The 20,373-nt window shown below is 46.6% G+C and overlaps 2 protein-coding genes across 8 annotated transcripts in view; both read left to right on the top strand.

The window, feature by feature from the left end:
- ACOX1 (acyl-CoA oxidase 1) overlaps positions 1–10,286 on the top strand; it is a 33,560-nt gene extending 23,274 nt beyond the window's left edge. For both annotated transcript variants that reach the window (XM_039501245.1, XM_039501244.1), the window contains exons 7-14: positions 923–1,092; positions 2,617–2,779; positions 3,591–3,781; positions 4,066–4,245; positions 5,006–5,111; positions 5,222–5,365; positions 6,264–6,470; positions 7,227–10,286. In XM_039501245.1, the coding sequence (XP_039357179.1) occupies positions 923–1,092; positions 2,617–2,779; positions 3,591–3,781; positions 4,066–4,245; positions 5,006–5,111; positions 5,222–5,365; positions 6,264–6,470; positions 7,227–7,277 (1,212 nt within the window). In that variant the 3' untranslated portion in view covers positions 7,278–10,286. The remainder of the gene's footprint in view (positions 1–922; positions 1,093–2,616; positions 2,780–3,590; positions 3,782–4,065; positions 4,246–5,005; positions 5,112–5,221; positions 5,366–6,263; positions 6,471–7,226) is intronic.
- Positions 10,287–14,351: 4,065 nt separating this feature from the next.
- The window catches only part of LOC120383361 (39S ribosomal protein L38, mitochondrial-like), a 50,118-nt gene continuing 44,096 nt past the window's right edge, over positions 14,352–20,373 (top strand). For 4 of the 6 annotated variants that reach the window (XR_005588430.1, XM_039501408.1, XM_039501412.1 and 1 more), the window contains exons 1-6: positions 15,042–15,173; positions 16,945–17,064; positions 17,507–17,534; positions 18,393–18,434; positions 18,787–18,877; positions 19,434–19,494. Coding sequence is in view for 5 of the 6 variants with exons in the window: in XM_039501408.1 (XP_039357342.1) it covers positions 17,062–17,064; positions 17,507–17,534; positions 18,393–18,434; positions 18,787–18,877; positions 19,434–19,494 (225 nt within the window). In the remaining variant the exon portion in view is untranslated. Of the gene's footprint in view, positions 14,476–15,041; positions 15,174–16,511; positions 16,622–16,944; positions 17,065–17,506; positions 17,535–18,392; positions 18,435–18,786; positions 18,878–19,433; positions 19,495–20,373 lie in introns of those variants that run through there. The other 2 variants (XM_039501409.1, XM_039501410.1) reach the window with 2 other exon arrangements.

A 20,373-nucleotide genomic window follows, 5' to 3' on the forward strand; every position in this document is an offset into this window, starting at 1 on the left:
AATACTGCATCAATCAGAAACTATAGCAGGAATTTAGAGACAGAATGGAATTATCCAAATTGGAATATGACCAGCCATAGGCGTTAACAGCTCTACCCTTAAGAGAAGTGCATGAGATCTTTAATGACCATTTTAGGACTCATCCAAAAGACAACACCTCAAGCAAGCACCCTGTGACTAATTAATTACTGCCTCGCAGGGAAGAGTTTCAGAGGGGTAGCTGTGTTAGTCTGTATCAGCAAAAACAACAAGGAGTCCTTGTGGCACCTTAGAGACAAACAAATTTATTTGGGCATCAGCTTTTGTGAGCTAAAACCCACTTTATCAGAGGGAAGAGTGCCATCCACTGAATTATTAGCACTTCCTGTAGAACCCTGGGTTTATCTTTAGGAGTTTCTCATGCAAGTATTGCTAAGGACTAGATGACCTCTTTAGGTCCCTTCAGCCGCACTTTTCTATGATTCTGAGACCTGAGCCTTATTAAATGTGACTTAATGTGGTTAGAGTCCAAGCTGATATAGCTGAAGACCATAGAATTATTGCATGCACAGGACTCTCTAGAATGGTAACTCTGCTCTCCATGATGCACCTAGAAAAATGGCAGAACATTTAGAACAGTGGACATAAGTTGGATCACTTTTACAAGAACGTCTATTGGTTTGCCTTTTTCTTAATGTGCAAGGAACTTGAGATGACTGTCAAACTGTCTCTGCAGCCCTCATCCTTTTGCTTGCAGCTACTACAGTGAGAGCCACTTCTAAAACTCTTCAAGTGAGGTAGGGGACATTAAACTTGTGACATGGTGTTCTTTGACAGAGGTTTGTGAAGTGTAGATACATTCTGTTCCACAGTAAGGTGGCAGCTCCTGCTGGACTTTAGAAGCCAGGAAACCTCTTGGCTCATCATCCTGTCTTTCTGTTAGGTTGAACCAGATGGCACGTATGTGAAACCAGTCAGTGACAAGCTGACTTATGGGACTATGGTGTTCATCCGATCCCACATTGTGGGGGATTCTGCTCGCTCGTTGTCCAGGGCTTGTACCATTGCCATCCGCTACAGTTCAGTGAGGCACCAGTCTGAGCTAAAGCCAGGGTAAGTGTAGTGGCTGCAGTGAAATGAAGGGCCTGCCTGTGTCATAGGTGAAATGCCAAAAAATACATGGATGTTAGACAAAAGGCAAGCATTTCGGGGGGGGGGGAGCAGATTATGGATGATGCATTTTACCTTGGCAACTGAAAGAGAAGCACAGATGCCTCCTCGCTCCTAGGTGGAGTTGACTGAAATGCAGGATTTCTGGTTTGCAGAAAACTTTGTGGTTTTTAAATATGATTTAATTCAAAATCAGAATGAAATTAAATTTATTTGAAATTTTTGTGAACCTGAAATCCTGGGGGGGGGGGAGAGGAATTCTCATACAATGCCTGGTATTTCCAAAAAGAAATCTATTCCAGGGACCTCGACAGCTGCTTAGTGAAATTAATCTTCTTGTCTTTTTCACCACTGTTATTAATGGTTAAACTGAGGGGTGGGGTTGGGATTTAATCTGTAGCTGTCTAGGCCCCACGCCGCGCTTGACTCGCATTGCATGGAGCCAGCAGGGAGCCCTGAGGGTCCCCAGCCTGGGGCAGTCCATGTGGCAGGGAGCCCTGAGGGTCCCCAGCCTGGGGCAGTCCATGTGGCAGGGCTGCCCCAGAGCTGCAGACCCTGGCTCTGTGCCAGGGAGCTTGGAAGTCCTGACAGTCCCAGTTAAAGGCAGAGTTCTCGGGGCTTCCAGGTTGGTTGCTGCAGAGTCAGGACTCGAGGCTCTAATAGAGCCTCAGCTTTCAGGCTCGTGTTTCCCACAACAAGTAGTCTGGATGCTCTGGAATGGTGCGTTTCTCTGCCTTGGTGGCTCCCAGAGATTGGGAGGCAGTCCTCCAGGAAGGTGGAATTGACACAAGCATTCCAGGCAAGCAGCCAGAGAACTGTCACGTTGATTTTCTGATGGAAAAAACTTCAACCAGCTCCACTCCCAGCCCTGCTGTCACCTCCTCCATCTGCCATTACTCCTGCTCTTATACCCTCAAGTATCCTCACCCAAGTTTTGTGGAGATCCAAGACCCACTTGGTGTGGGAGCCTCCCTACCAGACAACCCCCTTATCTCACCCCTGACATACTTTCTAGCTCCCAAACCTGTTTTAGCTTCTTTTTTTTCTCCTGTGTCTTTGCATACATCAGTGAAACCCTACCCTAAACATTCCCACTGGACGCAATAACCTTACTGGATTCTAACAAATCACTTAGGGCTTATCTACAAACACCGTGCATTAGTCTGCACCCGAGAGGTACAAAGTCTAGTGCACGCTAGCATGTTGCGCACTTACTGGCCTGTGTAAACCCTGCTGGCATGCACTAAAAATGACCTAGTGCATGTTAATGAACACGCACTTGGGCACTTTTAGTGCGTGCCAGCAAGGTCCATGTGGGCCAATTAGTGTCTGACATGCTAGTGTGCACTAGAATTTACAGCCCTCGTTATGGACTCAAGCATCATGTAGGTAAGCTCTTACTGTTGTACAGGATGTCTGCAGAAATTTGGCAGCAGTCACAGTAGTGATTCTCATGTTTTGCTATAGGGACCCGGAGCCTCAGATCTTGGACTATCAGACCCAACAATACAAACTCTTTCCTCTCCTGGCAACTGCATATGCCTTTCACTTTGTTGGAGCTTACATGAAAACGACCTATCACCGCATCACTGGTGACATCAACCAGGGGGACCTGAGCGAGCTGCCAGAGGTAATTGTCCTGTCTGAAAACTGGACGGTGATTCTAATACTTTATGTAAAAGCTGCTGTGGCCTGTGAGCTAATGGTCCCCAGTCCTCCTGGGCAAGCAATAGAGGCTTGAGATTGAAATCCAGAGGTTCTCAAATCAATCCCTGCTGATGACTCACCCAGAGGCATCATTCCATTTGAAGCTATATACTGCACTGCACATTTAAAAAATTTGAGAGGTAGTGACTCACCCAAGATCACCCAGAATGTGGTTTTGCTGAGCTCGGAATGGAACCCAGCAGTCTTGACTTCAAGTCCTCTGTCGCCACTGGACCATGCTTCCAATGAACCAGGGCAGCACTGCTGTTAATCAAAGATATTGGCAGAACTAAGAACTTTGTGAGAATGGGGTTGCAAGATGCAATAACTTCCAGATAATGGCTAGTGGGTGGCTGAAGAAATAAGGTGAAATGACAATATGCAGTGGAAAGCCATCTTTGTCTTGTAGACTAGACAAAGTATTGGAATATACACCGTAAAGAATGATATGGTATAGGTAGAGAGAAATGGGCTGGATGACCTAATACGTATTTTTCTTGCACTAACTTCTGATGATATAATTGGGGTCAACAAAAGGTAAAGATTGAATAACACTACGATGCGCAGCAGGTAGATGGTGCTGATTGTACACTATATTCATTCTGTTGGCTGCCACGGAAGCCCACTGTGCTTGTGAGCTAATAGTGGAAATGCAGACTGGATGGGCACCTGTGGTAAAGCAGCAAGCGAATGCAATAGATGTGGCAGCTACTAGTTCTGCTTTTCTCCCTTAGCTCCACGCATTGAGTGCAGGACTAAAGGCATTCACTTCATGGACAGCCAACGCTGGCATCGAAGAATGTCGAATGGCATGTGGTGGGCATGGCTACTCTCGTTGCAGTGGCCTTCCTGATATCTATGTCACTTTCACCCCATCCTGCACCTACGAGGGAGAAAACACTGTCATGATGTTGCAGACTGCTAGGTGAGGTGACTTCTTGCAAGAGATCTCCCTACTTAGTCGTTGTCCATGTGCCTGGAGAGATGGTCAGAAGGGCACACAGATCACCTGTCTACTCCATCTAACTTGCAGTCTTCCTTCTCTTGGATCTATATATTTCTGTCCCCTTATCTGGCTTCTGCTATAACTGCAAGTATATGCAACTCCTATGTATTGGCTAGTAGTTCTACAGACTGTACCCTAAAGTTAATCTGTCTACTCTGTATCCAAATGAATGGAGCAATGCAAATTTTTTTTTTTTTATTCAGGTTCCTGATCAAAAGTTACACCCAGGTTAGTTCCGGTAAGCTGGTTAGTGGCATGGTGGCCTACCTTAATGACCTCTCAGGGCAACACATCCAGCCACAGCAGGTGGCTGCTAGGCCTACAACAGTGCACATCAATGATCCAGCCAGCTTGGTGGAGGCGTATAAACTGCGGGCGTCAAGGTGAGTTCACACGTAATGCACAGAACTGTGCATTAATAAAATGCTGTAGAATGCGTATGTTGGTGAGAAATGTGATAGAGCTAAGCTGTTCTGTTAATGCAGCAGCATGCAACATATGGTCTGCAGACCACATCTGTCCAAGTGAAATATCTTTCAGTCTTCAACAAATGATGCTTTTTGCTAGGTGTAACCCAATCCCAGATACTTAGTTTCAAAAAACTCTTGACCATCTAAATTCAACACAACCTAAGCACTTCAGCTCCCTGGGCAGCTGGTTAGAGGTTTCTTCGGTGTAAATTCAAACTTGCAGATGCAAAAAATAATCAAACTGCAGTTACCTTACTGGAGAGATTAGAATAGTGGTGATTGCAGACCTGGTGGGGAGGAAAGTCATTAATATAAAGCCCTACACCTGGGGAGAGGAAAAATAAATAGCACAGGTACTAAATGGGGACATAAGGCTGCTTGAGTATTTCCATCTCATTAAAATTAGTTTATTTTTATCCTGTTTCCTTAAAGCTGTCCTAATACTACCCTGATGTAGCCAGGTCATCCTAGTCACACCAGTCACACATGCGGGTTCTGGAACAGAAAATGTTGGGATGGGGTGAGAATTGAGCTCCTTAGTGCCTAATGCATCAGCAAGACATAAGCCAGTTTCTGTGAAATTTCTGTAGTTGGTATTGTTGGTATGAGGCCACTTTGCAGACTCTGTTTCTCTCTTTACCCACCATCCCCCCACACACTTTGTGTGAAACAGGTTTGTTGAAGTGGCAGCAAAGAATTTGCAAGCTGAGCTGAACCGCAGGAAGAGCCAGGAGGATGCCTGGAACCGAACCTCTGTTGACCTGGTGCGAGCATCTGAGGTCAGTAATGTCACTAATAAGCATATTTTGGAAGCATCTCAACTCTATATTCTCCTGTCTTCTGCTTCTGACCTTGAATTCCTTACTGTTTTTATGTACCACTTTTGCAGGCACACTGTCACTATGTGGTGGTGAAGCTTTTCACAGCACAGCTCTCAGAAATTAATGATGCAGCTGTCCATGCTGTGATGAACAATCTGTGTCTCCTGTATGCGCTCTATGGAATCAGTAAGCACACAGGGGATTTCCTGCAGGTCAGTATCACAGTTTAGTATCCCAGATCTCAGGGGCCACAGTGCTCTGGTCTGAAGTTACCGTGAAATGGAAGACCACTGCAGTTGCCTGGAGTGTTCAGGCTTGTGAGCTCCAGGGTTAAACCTGGCATAAGGCAGAGCTATTTCAGAGGGGGCTCTGGAATTAGCTTCCTCTGGCAGCCCTCCAAAGGCAGAGTTGATTGGCCATTAGGATATGGTAGACGGTTCATCTCTTTAGACTGGCTTCTTGTTTTCCGGGTCAGTGACTGGTAGGTTACGTAGTATCAAGCAGGGAGATGATAATAGATGACTATCATGCACATGTGGTGATGCCAGTAATTGTATACACAACCCAGCGTGGGCAGTACCCCTTTGTAAATAAGCACAGAAGAAAAGGGCTTGGTCTTCAAAACCTTTCACCTCGATCAGTCTCCTGTCAGAGTAGCCAAGTGGTCTGATCCAAGCTACTTCTCTTTACCTTAACTCCAGTGGTGCTGGAGCATACTTGTACAAACAGTGGGGTTTTGTAATTTCATGCTGACATAAGTATGGTCTCTCATTGCCGCCTCTTCCATTTACCAAACAGAGTTATGAAAACAGGAAGGATTTAATATAATGCAAGTGCTAAGAGAACTTCTGATTTTGGGGGTTAAAATACAGGCACTTTCATTCTTTGGAGTCCCCTCACTAAGAGGAAATAGGCTGAAGGGATAGTCATCTTCCGCCTGTCTAGAAGACCAATGCAATTACTTAGCATTTTACTATCTCTAATATTTTGACACAATGACCTTCCCTGTAGGGCATAGTTGACCTGCACTCTAGTCTCTCTCAGAACCATGCGAGTGTGTGTGTGTGTAATTAGATTAGGTTCTGATAAGTCTCTTGGCTTTTGTCCCAGGCGGGCATTTTGACAGATGCACAAGTTACTCAGGTGTACCAGCGTGTGAAGGAGCTTCTGGCTGCAATCCGTCCCAATGCTGTAGCACTAGTTGATGCCTTTGATTTTCATGATAATCACCTTGGATCTGTGCTTGGCCGGTATGATGGCAACATCTATGAGAATATGTTTGAATGGGCAAAGAAATCCCCACTAAACAAAACAGAGGTAAGGAGGTACCCTTATTTCTCCCTCCTAGTCCCTACTCTACTTGTCATGGAGCCAAATGATTCAGCCCAAAGCAACTGCAGCTACAAAAGCCCTGCTGGAAGATTCTGCAAAAAACAAATGCCATTACGAAGTGTGACTATTTTTAATGAGGAAAGAAACTGACAGTTGCCCTCTAGGTTTTTGAGACTATCTGCTGAATTTCTGAATCCGTTTGTAGCTGCTGTAGTCAAAAAACAGAGACCTATATGGTAATGAGCCATGGACAGTTCTCCATCTTGGAAAACAGGATAGAATACAGTACCCTGCTCAATATACTGAAGCTTTCCACTTGCCTTGTTTAGGTCCATAGTAGATTAGGTATCTCGAACCTGAGACCAAGCCAGACCTCTTGTAAACACTGCTAGGAATCCCAGCAGGGTCAATCAGCCCTTTGTTCTCTCAAGGTCAACTGGGAACATGCAGTTTCCTGTGGGGGTTTAATATTTTTTTAAACAGACTTGTCCACTCTCCATAGACATTAAAGATTCCATGGCCCTTCTTGTGTGGAATAGTTAGGGGAGGCAGTTTGTTCCAGTGTTCTGGCCAGATTTCCCCCTTTTTGATTGCTACTCACATACTGCAGAAGTGGCTGTTTCACTGGTTCTCTATTTGTATAGACATACATACCCTGCAGGATCAAAAGTGTGTGTGTTTAAAAATAAAAACATAACGAGAAATTATTTTGATCTAATTTCCCTTTTCCCCCCCCTACAGGTTCATGAGGCTTTCCACAAGCATCTGAAGCCAATGCAAGCCAAGCTGTGAAAATGTGTTTTTAAAAACACACTATTGTCCAGCTCTAGAAACTGGATGTCATTGCTTTCCTTCAGGCACCTGAATCAAATCTTTGAAATCCCAGTAACTGTAGGACAGTAAATAATTTGTAGCCTCTTTCCATTTTTATATATTGACAGGGTGGGGGAAATTAGAGAGATTGCCTAAGAAGTGGATGTGTTTTTTTTAAAGTGCAATTATAATCCTTGAGAAATGATCCTTTTAAGCATTAGGGAAAGTTGTACAGATTCATACAAGCCTTCCATTTGTGAAGCTGCTAACTGCAGAGGTCACTCATCTGGAAAGCATAGCAGGATTTTACTACTAAGTAGTTAACTGCATTCAGGCAATAGCTGCTGATGAACAGCTGCGTCTTGTTAAAAAACACACTTTTAACTCAGCAACACTCTTCTGCCACCATGGTGCACCCCAATATATACACACAGCTGCTGACTGAATCATCCTGCATCTTGCTGTACACAGTGATGCTTACGTGAACTGGTCAGGATCCAAGGGTTTACGCAGGGAGTTGGGTCTTAATCAAAGCTCTGTGATATTCTCCATTTTAATCCATCTCTCTCCCAGTTAATTACTCCTGTCTCCCTGGGCACAGCACTGTCCTTCCAGCAGGGGTGCCTGAACCTCCTTCTCTGCAGCAGGACCTTCCAGATGCACTTAGGAATTATATCCCCTTTTTTCTTCCTCTGGAGCTCAATCAAATCAACCAGTGAGCTTTCCCCATGGTATTCCATTCCATCCTTTCTTCGACCCGCAAACACTCCCTTTACACCTCCATATCCCATGTCCATCACTGGCACCCTCCCCTCTTTGAGGCTCTCAACTAATGGCAGCTCTGGAGAGAAAACAGTGGCACTATTCTGTCTCCTCTTCCCCCACCAAGGCACATTTCAGCCAGGAGCAAGTTAATGAGAGTTCTGCCATCTTTTTAATCTTTAGCGTTTCCGTAGTACTTCACATCTGCAAAGCACTTTACAAATACTAATATATAGGTATGCTGGCAAAAGCCACATTTGCTGGTGGGAAATTGCAAACCTGACCAATTGTGCAACTAGTGCTTGCCAGTATTTGATAGCAAAAGTTGGTTGGTTTGGGGTCTTTTAGCCCCATTGGTCTTGCTCTGTGATGTACTGTATCCAAACGTGTGTTGCATGGAAACTCTCAACAGTCTCTCCTGGTGCAACGGTTCTCAAACTTATTTGATCAGGCCCCTCCTTCTTTGTGTCTGTAGTCATTTATGCGCTCCGGGATATAAACCACCACCCAGCTCTGAAGGCAGAGCAGCAGCTGCTGGCTGGGCACCCAGCTCTGAAGGCAGTGCCAGGCCAGCAGCAGCACTGAAGTAAGGATCGCAGCGCCCCATTACCACCCTTATTCCTTCTGTGCTGCTGATTCCACCCCAGGGCTGACAGCCAGAGCCCTGCCACCTCTAGGTGAGGGATTGAGCAAGTGGGGGAAGGAAAGCCCACATGGCTCCAGCTGTCCCCTTTATCCCTGCCTCTTGTGTGTGCACAGCCCTTCTGAATGAGCCCCAGCCACTCAGGGCTAACAGCCAGAGCTCTTTTAAAAATCAAACCCCTCAACACATTCCTGCGCCTCCCTTGGGAAGCCCGCCCCATAGTTTGAGAACTGCTGTCCTAGTGGAACATCTGCTGTCTTTTCCCCGTTAACTTCCAATGAGCTTTCTCTGAAATGTTTTTAAATGTTCCTTTTAGTACTGAATTGAGACTTACACAATTGCTTTCTGTATTAACAGATTAAAGACTTAGCTTTTAACCAATCCTCTGGGAAATCATAGTCATGAAAACCAGAAAATGGTTTCTTAAGTTTGTCCTCTTACAGAAATCCTTTTTCCAAAACAAGTGATGTTTAAAGAGCTCCCTTCATGATAAGCTGTAATCTTGTGGTCCAGAGATGAGACTAAACCTCTGGAGCAGCTGGGTCTCTAAGTGTTCTGGCACCCTGTTGTGAAAGCCTCTAGCTTTGGACAACATTTCCACAGAGTCATTTTTGCACTAATCTCTTCAACTAGAAAGGGTAGCCCAGTGTATTAAACCTGGACTGAAATACATTTGACCTGGAAGGTTCAGCAGCAAAAAGTTTTGATTTTTTTTTTAAATTATGTATCTTCTGTGCTGTTCAGTATAAGAAGTGTGCCCTTGCCTTCCACTTAATTCAGTGGAACACTGTTGACAAGGGGCATTGGAGAATCAGCAGGGGAAGGGTTAAAGACTGATAAAGAGAACATCACTAGCAGAATATATGTACAGACTTAATAAACTACAGAAACTCATTTCCAAACAAAACAGTTGCAAATTCTTTCTTTTTCTAACTCTTGTGCATGTGTCTGCATTGATTCTTCTAACACATTGGCTGGAGTAGAATAGTCTATTAAACTGATAAGATTGGAGCCAAACTGGGCTGCTCTTGGTGGGGACAGGTTCTAGAGCTGCTACCAATCAGCAGTGTAAAAAATCAGATGGCTTTATCTTTCAGCCCAACTTTATTACTAAACTTCCTAAAACAGTCTATGTCAGATCAATTTGTTTTCAATTAACTTATTTTTAACGTTACCTTCTACTCTGATTCTCAGAGCACTCTAGAACAGTAAACACAATATAGCATAGTACTAATGATAGAGTAAAGGTAGCTAGAAACTTCTTTATTGAGCAGAAGCCTTTTTTTTAAAAAATTGCCAACAAATATCAGCTCAAAATAAATAGGGCAAAACTATCAATTGTTAGCAAATGGTGTCTGCTTTGTTTAATTCTAATGAGCTACAACAATTTTAATGATTCACCCAATCTTTTCTGAACTGATTGTTAGTTAATCCTCTTAAAAACTAAATGTTACCACTTGGCAGAAATGATAAATTGTAATATTGATAATGGCTGAAGCATGTCAATTTATAGCTTGTCACGGTGCTCTACCATGTTAACTCATTGCTTTTGCACAACAAAATTAAATCAATTGTTTCCTGAAGTGTAATAGTACCTGTTTAGCTTAAGCAAGTGACTGCTAGGGTCTGGTCTACACTAGAAAATTAGATCTGTTTAACTATGTTGATCAGGGGTATGAAAAATCTGCACCCCTGAGCAGAGCTGCTAAGCCGACATCAGTCCCTGTGTAGATAGCACTAGGTTGACAGAAGAATTCTACTGTCAGTGTAGCTACCATCTTTCATGGAGGTGGATTTACCTAGGCTGCTGGAAGAACCCCTTCTTTCAGCTAAGGTGGCATCTATGCTGAAGCACTATAGCACACAGCTGTGCCAGTGTAGTATTTTAAATGTAGACAAGCGCTAAGTCAAATAATTACATCGCTTGTCAAAATATATGCTTCTCACAATCATGCGATTTATAGGCTACTGAATTGGGTTTCACTGAACACAAGATCTCCGATATTTTGGTATTTTAATTAGGGGATGCTTCTTGGCAAAGACTGAAAGTCTTCCAAGGAAAGCGTCTGCACTACTCTTTCTCCAGAGATTTTAAATGACTGGAAAAGGATTAGAAAAACATAGTGAAGGGAACAATTTTGTACTTGCCTCAGGAGCTGGACTAGATAGGAGAGACATTAGCTATCTTTTAATTTCTGTTCAGTGCTACTTTGAAGGTAATCCTTTGTTCATGTGAGCTCTGTCATGCTTGTTAAAATGCTGCTTCCAGCAGTTTCAATCAAGTTTGGTGCAGAGATAGGTGGCTTGAACTACTTTTGGCAAACTATATTTCTTGCCCCTTAGATTTGATCAGTTACTCCCAACCTGTCTGGTATGAAATTTCTATTGGAGTGATTGTTTAAGAAATGGATATTGTTTCCTGTAAACAGTGCAACATTTACATTAAATGTTGCACTGTTTACAAGAAACCTACATTTGCCATTTGTTTTCTATGGTTTCTTGGTAAAGATTTCTCCCATCTGCCATGCTCAGTTCAGGTTGTTACTTTGCTACATTTGCTAAAGCAGTAAGTACACAGGACGTATCTTAAGATCAATATACACTTCAGAGCTTTGGCTCATGTAGGGCTGCTTCTAATACCTGGCAAGTTGACAAAGCCGCATATCTACTACACCCGTGTTTGTATTGGTTCACAAGTGTTTGTATTGGTTCACAAGTGTTCGTGGGCTGAGCAAGTCTAGACTGAACCAGTGCTGACTGGAGCAGTTAAACTGTCAGTACAGCAGATGGACAGTACTGGTTTTGCTTCCACCCTACATCAAAGGGTCCTGCTCCTGTACTCAAATAAAGGCCTTGCTTACACTTCCATAACCACTCTGCACCAGCTATATTTGCAACTTATATTCACTGTGTGAGGCATTCTGTGGGATAACTTTAAGACACTTCCCAGTAATCCCTTATGCTTTAAGATAGTTATGTCCAAAATTGACTGAAGAGTTACAATAGAGATTTCACAAAACTGGGTAACTGGGCAACAAAATGGCAGATGAAATTAATGTTGTGAAGTGCAAAGTAAGGCACATTGGAAAAAAATCCTAACTCTTCAAACAAAATGATGGGGACTAAATTAGCTGTTACTACTCAGGAAAGAGATCTTGGAGTCATCATAGATAGTTCCCTGAAAACAGCTTTTGTGACTGCCATTGCACATTGATCAGGTGAAATTAATAGCAAGTTTCAAATAAAAGGAAGTACTTCACACAATGCACAGTCAATCTGTGGAACTCCATGCCATGGGATGTTGTGAAGGCTAAAAGTATAATTGGGTTAAACAAAGAATTAGATAAGTTCATGGAGGATAGGTCCATCAATGACTATTAGCCAAGATGGTCAGGGATACAGCCCCATGCTCCAGAAGTTGGGACAGGCCAACAAGGGATGGATCACTTAAATTGCCATGTTCTATTCATTCCCTTAGGAGCATCTGACACTGGCCACCATCTGAGGCAGGATACTGGCCTAGGTGGACCATTGATCTGACCCAGTGTGGCTATGTTCGATTAATATACTTTCTCCCTAGCAACTGCTTCTGAGTGAGCTCACTGTGTTCTTAAGTAAGCGTCCTCTTTTCTACTTACTGGAGATTAGAGGAGGGCATCTATTAAGGAGTTAATCTAGCTGCTTTTGACCTAAAGCAGATGCCAAATCTCTCCCTGGGCATCTGCATTGATGAACTCCATCACGCAGCTTAGTGTATACCCAGAGTTCTTAAATATGTATCATCATCCATCTGGGCAGCCTGTGTGTCTAGAAAGTGGGCTTTGGGCTCTACCAATGCTTGCATCACCATGGAGTAGTGTCCTTTTCAGCTGCCATGCTGACATTTGCGTGTGTGCACAGAGTGGATGTAGGTACCAGCTACAGCCTAGCACTTAGAGAAATCCAATGTCTGAAACTCATCAATCTCAGAGACCTTTTCCATATTGATTACACACCTCTGCAAGACTCTATGTATTGCTATACACAACTTCGTCGTCCCCTAGTTTCTCTCATTGAGCTGTACCCATGTGGGTTTACCAGTGTCCGCAGTGAGCAGAACTTTCATAGTGATTAGGGAAAGCTCCCCGTGGTTTTATCTCCTTCCTCCTTCATAGGTTCTGTAGCCATGTCTCCAGTACCACCCTATTTCACTAGTGACTGTATGTGGGCCTCCCTTAACTCAATAAAGTTCCACAGCCAGCAGATACCTAATCAGTTCTGACAAATCCCTCCCCCATTTGGGCCTGTCCTGCCATTTGAGCAAGCCACTTGCAAATACCATTTCCCCAACCCTGGCTCAATGAGCACTTAGCCCCTGGGAACCTGCAACCTTCTTTCTCACTCTGCTCCCAGCTCCATGCTAGTCCACTACGTGGTCACCACCACCACTCCCCATGCTTCTTTCCTTTCTACTTTGGAGATGCTCCTCAGCCACCTGGTCTTATTCTCCTCCTGCAAGCCTGACCTGCTTCCTCTTTCCCTGCTCCCCTTGACATTCCTTTCCCACTGGTGACCTCTGTTCCTTGAGGTTAACTCCAGTTTCTTTGTCTTCTCTCAGCTTACAGGCCCCTGGCAGTCATGGAGCCGTAGCTTCTCTGGCTGCAGCTATGGGGCCAATTACCAGAGGCCAGCCTTAGACACCTACAGCTACTAGTAGGGTTCCCAGGTGTGTGGTTTTTGACCGGAATGCCCAGTCAAAAAGGGACCCTGGCAGCTCCGGTCAGCACCGCCGACCAGGCCACTAAAAGTCTGGTTGATGGTGCTCTGGGTCTAAGGCAGGCTATTCCCTACCTATTCTTGCACCATGCTGCACCCCGGAAGCAGCCAGCAGGCCTGGTTTCTAGATGGGGAGGGTGGGCTCCACGTGCTGCCCCCACCCCAAGCCCTGGCTCCGCACTCCCATTGGCCAAGAACTGCAGCCAATGGGAGCTGGGGCAGAGGCAGTGCCTGCAGGCGAGAGCAGTACACAGAGCCTCCTGCCTAGAAGCCAGACCTACTGGTCATTTCCAGGGTGCAGTGTAGCACCAGGATAAGCAGGGACCCTGCCTTAGCCCCACTGCTCGGGAGCTGCCCGAAATAAGCCCACGCTCCAACCCAAGCCCCTGCCCCAGTCCTGAGCTTGCCCCCCAAAACCCCCTCCTGCATCCCAAACCCCTCATCCCTGGCCCTACCCCAGAGCCTGCAACCCCAGCCGGAGCTCTCACACCTCCGCACCCCACTCCCCCAGCCCAGAGGCCCCTCCCACACCCTGAACCCCTCATCCCCGGTTCCACCCTAGAGCCTGCAACCACTGCCCAGAGCCTGTACCCCCTTCTGCACCCCAACCCCCTGCCTCAACTCTATCCCCCAGCCTGGAGCCCCCAACTCCCTGCCCCAGCCCAGAGACCCCTCCCACACCCTGAACCCCCTCCTGTTTCTGGCCCCACCCCAATTGAACCTTCACCTCCTCCCGCACCCCAACCCCCTTCCCCAGCCCATGAAAGTGAGGGAGGGGGGGAGAGAGTGAGCCACCGAGGGAGGGGGAATGTAGTGAGTGGGGTGTGGGGCCTGGGGACGGGGCGAGGCCAGGGCTAGGGTGTTTGGTTTTGTGCAATTAGAACATTGGCAACCCCCAACCCTAGCTACTAGCCCTAGGACTGGAGGCAGTTCCCAGCCTGAGCACGTTTGAACCTTCCAGCCCTAGGGACTCAGAGAAGCTACTACTACAGCGAATTCTTTCCTAGGCGCTGGCGGGTGAGTCTTGCCCACATGCTCAGGGTTTAACTGATCACCATATTTGGGGTCGGGAAGGAATTTTCCTCCAGGGCAGATTGGCAGAGACCCTGGAGGTTTTTCGCCTTCCTCTGCAGCATGGGGCACGGGTCACTTGCTGGAAGAGTCTCTGCAGCTTGAGGTCTTCAAACCACGATTTGAGGACTTCAGTAACTCAGACATAGGTTAGGGGTTTGTTATAGAAGTGGATGGGTGAGATTGTGTGGCCTGCTTTGTGCAGGAGGTCAGACTAGATGAGCATAATGGTCCCTTCTGACCTTAAAGTCTATGAGACTCCCAATGCTCAGCGCTGGCCCAAGGCACCCGGAGACTCTGCAGTTAGGTGCTTCTCTCTTCCAGGCCATGGGTTTAAGTACCTGAGAGGCCCGTCCCATGCACGGCTCAGCTAGCACTTATTCGCGCAGAAGGGGCAGCCTGGATGATTTCAGAGGCTGTTCAGCAGCTCACCCGGACAGGGCGGGGGGATCTCATCAGCCCGGCAACTTCTCCACTCCCTCCCTCTCCCGTTGATAGCCACCGAGGGAATGCTGGGAGATGTAGTTCCTTGCCTGCTCCAGAGCCGGCTCTGCAAGCAAGGAACTGGCCAAGGAACTACAACTCCCGGGGTTCCTGGGGATCTCGGCTCCTGGAGTCCCGGGCAGGATCCCTGCGGCCCGAGGGTGAGAGCTGGAGCGGTGTGGCCTGTCTCGTGGGGGAGGGGGCTACACTGTCTCCAGGGTTCTGATACATTGTATCATACCCGGGGAGGGGGGGTGGCGGTCTGCCCGCCCCGGGAGTGGGGGAGGGGTGTTCTCTGGCGCTGGAGGCTGGGCGCTATGGTAACCAGGGTGCTCCCCCGCCGCGCTTCGGGCGTTATCCGGGGCGGGCCGGTGCCGGGCCATGGAGCTTGAGCCGCGGGGGTGCGAGAGCCCCCCTGCTAGCCAGGGGCAGGGCTCTAACGCCATCAGCTCAGCTGCTTGGGGGCGTCACCTTCTGTACCAGCCCCTTGAAACCCTCCAGCCTTCCTGCTGCTGGAAGGGGCTTTTCCCTCTGTTCCCCTCCTCCCACCTGCTGCTCTTCCCTCTCCACCCCTCCTCGGTGCCCCTTCCTCTGCTGCTGCTGCTCAGAGCTTTCCCCAGCAGCAGCAGGGTGAGTGACACCCATGCCAGTGGCCTCAGTTTCATTGCTGCCCAGGGGGTTCTGAAAAGCCCTGGTGGAAATAGAGGCGACTGGAACATGGACGGCCCTGAGCAGTAGCCAGGGCAATGGACCTGTCTGTCTGCAGACTCAGGAAGAGATCACTGATCCGGGGGCTAGAAACCCTCCTGAAAGTTTGCACAAGCTGCTAAACCAGATTCCTCCATTCACCGGAGAAAGTTGCTGCTTGTCAAGTGGACAGTGGGTTTTAACTCCTGTAGGAGGCACTTGCCTCCAGTCGGGATGGCAGCAATAATGACTCGAATGAAGTGTGATCTAAATGCTGTCTGCAGGGCCTGTGTTTACTAAAGAGGACATAGGTCACAGACAAGACCAAGGCCCAGCATTCAGGGTGCCACCCTGAGCCAAGCTGTATGTGGGCATATCAGGTCCTAGCATGCAGTGCTCCATCCTGATCCAAGCGGTAGATGCATGTTGTGCTTGGGGACTTGAAGCCCACACCCCTGCTTCAGGGTTACATGAATCAAGATGGAGCTGAGCAGGGCCTGCTCTATTCTGTGTGTTAAAGGTCTGCTTGGCTCCAGGAGCATCACATGCTGGGACCTGCAGTCTTTTCAGTCCACATCTGTGAATTACTAGACTGATCAGAGCAAGAAGCAGCATTGCATGCTGGGATCTGGAGCTTCTGTGGGCTCTACCTCTTTAAATCAAATCAAAGATGATTATAATTTGCTCCATTTTATACAAATTGAATGTGACTTTCCCGATCCTGGCAAGGTGCCCATGGGGTTCACAGCTGAGTGAAGTTTGGGTATGTCTACCTTATAGGCAATCAAAAAAATGCTTAATTTAATGTGAGAGGAAGGATACTCTGGGGTTTTGGGCACAGCAGATAATGTGGATTATATTCCCAGCCCTGCCCCTGGCTTGCCATTTGACTTGATTTACTTAGCACCCAGATATTAGTTTGGTGAGTATTTGACAAGCAATCCAGAAAGATAAGCAGACAGGCAAATCACTGACACTCTCTCTGTGCCTAAATGTACATGTATGAAAGAGGAATAATCACTTTTACTCACCACACAGGTGTATTTCAAGGCTTAATTAACTTGTTAATGGCTTTGAAGCATTTTATGGTTTTCCTAAGGAAATCACTTTATTCTAATGAGTGAGTTTGAGAAAGCAGAGAGGTCGAAAAGTTGACCTGTCTCGATTGCAAAAGGAATTCCGTTTCACAAAGCTCCTGTTGAACACGAAGATGAATCAGGAAGTTTTAACTCTCTCTTTCCCTAGGTGAGGCTCAAGTATATATGAGTGCTGTACTAAAGGATTCTACAGCGTGTGAAGGTGAAGACGCAAGGGCTGTATAAACTGAATCACCGGCGAGGGATAACTGTTGGAAGCCATGAGATGGTAAGGATAAAGTAAACACTATTGGATAGCAGTCTCATGTCCTCTAGAACAGAATCACTTTGATTTCATTTCCGTGACATGCACTGGCTCAGGTGTGCTGGCAGGTTTTGATGGCAAATCCTGTCTGCTCAGAAGGAACTATGCTGGTTGCAGTCTCCTATAGTAATTTTTGTTCATTACCTGGTGCAGACTCCATTGAGGAGGATTTCTAGTGTTATTTGGGGTTGTGTGGAGGCGTCTGACTTCCTAGATGGATGACCCAGAGTTCACTGTGGTGATTGTGACATTTCAGATGTGGGATAAATCTGGCCCTTGAACTATCTGAACTGCAGTTCTGTGACGCAGACAATTAACATCTTGCATGAAAAGTCCAAGTTAGACGACAAGTCTCGCTTTCAGTGCTTTTATTCCTGTAACAAGGGAACTTTTCTTTTTCTGTTAGGCTGCAAAACCCAAGAAAGGTTTAAAAGGTATGTACACTTGTGTGTTTCTCACTACGACACCCTTTGGGCTGTTTGAGAAGAGGTGAGGTAAAGGTATGCCAACGCTGAGGGGTCACTGACACACCCACAGGTACAAGGGGGAATCCTGGCTACTGGCTTCAGGTTCCTTGTCTCCAAGATATGAACATGCAAAGTGTTCGTATTGCTTGTGCTAAGGCATGGCTGAATCAGCAGTGAAATTCAGCTTCCTCTTAAATCAGGCAACCTTGCACATAGGGGCATGTTTCCCCTCCCGTGAGGAATTATGCAGATCCAGTGGAGACTATACCTTTATCAACCTCAACTTGTTCTTTTCCCCCATCAGCCTCAATTCCCTGTTGATGTGACAGAGGCTGGCTCCCCACAGTTGTATGCTGATACAGTACAAAACAGCTTCTGGCTTTCTAAACCTTTGTGGGTCCTTCACATATTTTAGAACGAGAGCCTCATTAGATTACTTTAATCTCTGCATGTGCCCAGTGGCTGAGTGAGGGGGGGCATCTCGCAAATCCAATAAATAAAGAAATCCCCTACTTTGGGCCAGATGAGAGCAAACTTCTCTGTTGAGAGCCCCATCTGGGCCACACTTTCTTATGTTCACAAGATATCGGCTGAAAACTTGGCCCCATTGAAGTCAGTGGAAGTTTTGCCATCGACTTCAGTCGGGCCAGGATTTCATCCATCATCTTTAGGCTGACCAGGAGGAACCCCAAACCTTATGTTGGTGATGCATATGTGCTTGAGATTGGAGGCTTTCGATTAGACCAAATGCTGTATGAATATATGCTTTTATCCACGGGTTGCCCAGCTCCCCTGATGGGATGGCCTTGCTCTGTTTCATTCTAGGTTCCATCCAGGACATGCTCAGTGACCTCCTGGGAGATGATGGTAAATGTTCTTTCACTGACATTGAAAGGTGTTTTCCCCACCCTGCCATGTGGATGTAGAGCTGGTGAGATGTGCTGGCTTGGCAGCCTTGGAGAATGAAGCCTTCTGTTTATTCATAGAGCAGCTACAGCACTGGCTGTGGAAGCACAAACTTCCCCTGCCACGGTGCATCAACCCTGTCCTCTAGAGACCCCCTCTGGGTAAAAGGGATGTTTAATTTCCATGCAGTCCATTCAGTCCTTGGCTCCTCAGCTGACATGGGCATCAATTAGTAGTGAAGGTGGTACTTGATATGCAGCTTTTGGAGCAAAGGTCTGGCGCAAGTTCCATATTCTCCATGATTTATTTCTAGATGAAACCCCCATTAAATCCAACAAGCCTTCCCAGCACTCTGGGGGCAGTGGAAGGAGACCCAGGGACGTCATCTCCAAAGCCAGCAAAAAGTGAGTACATCTGAATCACACTATTAAATAAGAGATCGAAGAGGGAGACTTGGCTGCTTGCTGGTGTCCCTGCACCCACGAGCTCCTCAGCCATGTCCTATGTTTCACTTCTTGCCTCTAGTCATTTATTTTGGGACTTTACAGTTATTACTTTAGGGGCAGATTTTTCAAAGGCACAGCTAGGAGTTTGGTGCCCAGATCCCAGTGGCTCTCAAATCTCCATCCCTCTGATGGGTGTATTCTTCCCTCACCTGCACCAGCCTACTGAAATAATAGGAACCCATTTAATAAGGTGATGCAGGTGATGCTGAGGGCAGCGTTTAGCTCTGTCTGAAGAAATAGCATCCTAGCACTAGCATAACTCCACCTACACTCCTCTTGTAAGGGTCAGAATAACTCCCACCCTGCAGGGACGTCTCCCAGTCTTCTCTCCCTGTGAGTGTCCCAACTTCAGACTGCAGATGGCTTTGGCAGTAACCTCCCGCCTGGCCGCCTTTCTTGGGATTGTGTGCCGCAAGTAGCAGGGCAGTTCCTAATCCTCCTATGTCTGTTGCAGCTCCGTTTTGGAGGATGGTGTCTTCAGCAAGATGGCTGCAGAGGAAGGTGCAGGAGCAGAGGTGAACAACGGCCTGGGGGGCGGGGGGTTGGGAAGGAGGAGAGAGGATATGTGAGTGAGGGGAGTTCCTAATGAACACACAGAACCAAATTCCGCCCTGCCAAAATGTCACTGAAGCCAGCTGAGTTCCCATAGGGATTCATTTAATTCTAGGAGTCCCACTGACTGCAGATCTTATTTGGACGTCCCTCTAGTTGTTGTAAAATGGGGATGGATGGTGGGAGAATGAGAAGCAAACATCCTAGTTGGTGCTGAGCTCTGGTGGATGACTTACTTTGTCTGACGAGCATTAATTGTATTCCAATGTATCACAAAGCACTGTTTGGTGATAAGAAAACCTGGATTTTTGCTTTGCTTCCTGGTGTAGTGTCAGATTTCAGCAAGGAAACAAAAGTTCCTTGGCTCAAGGATTTCCCAAACACCCATATTCTCCTAAGGAACTGAAAAATTCCCAAGCCTCAGGAGACGCATAATGAAAGGCTCTCAAAGCACTTTACAAACAGGACTGAAATAGGCCTTACAGTGCTCCTGGGAGTTGGGCGTGTATTATTACCCCTGTATTACACATGAGGAAAGCTGAGGTGCAGAGAGCTGAAGTGGCTTTCCCAGGATCACAGTGAATGAGTGGTAGAGTCAGGAACAGAACCCAGAAGTCGTGACTCCCAGGCTCCTTGTGTAACTTCTGTGGACAAGCTACCTCCACTGTAACCTGGTCAGTCTGGGTCCCTGGTGCTTTATTTTAAACGCAGACAGGACAGCCTGTCTGATTTACTTACTGGCTCATTTCCACTTTGGACTAGATATAGAATAGATGGCATTTAACAACGAATGCAGAGTGTGCCAAGGCAAGTGAAAATACGTAAGCAAAATAAAAACATGC

Source organism: Mauremys reevesii, linkage group 15 (assembly GCF_016161935.1).
Source record: "Mauremys reevesii isolate NIE-2019 linkage group 15, ASM1616193v1, whole genome shotgun sequence".
NCBI lineage: Eukaryota > Metazoa > Chordata > Testudines > Geoemydidae > Mauremys > Mauremys reevesii.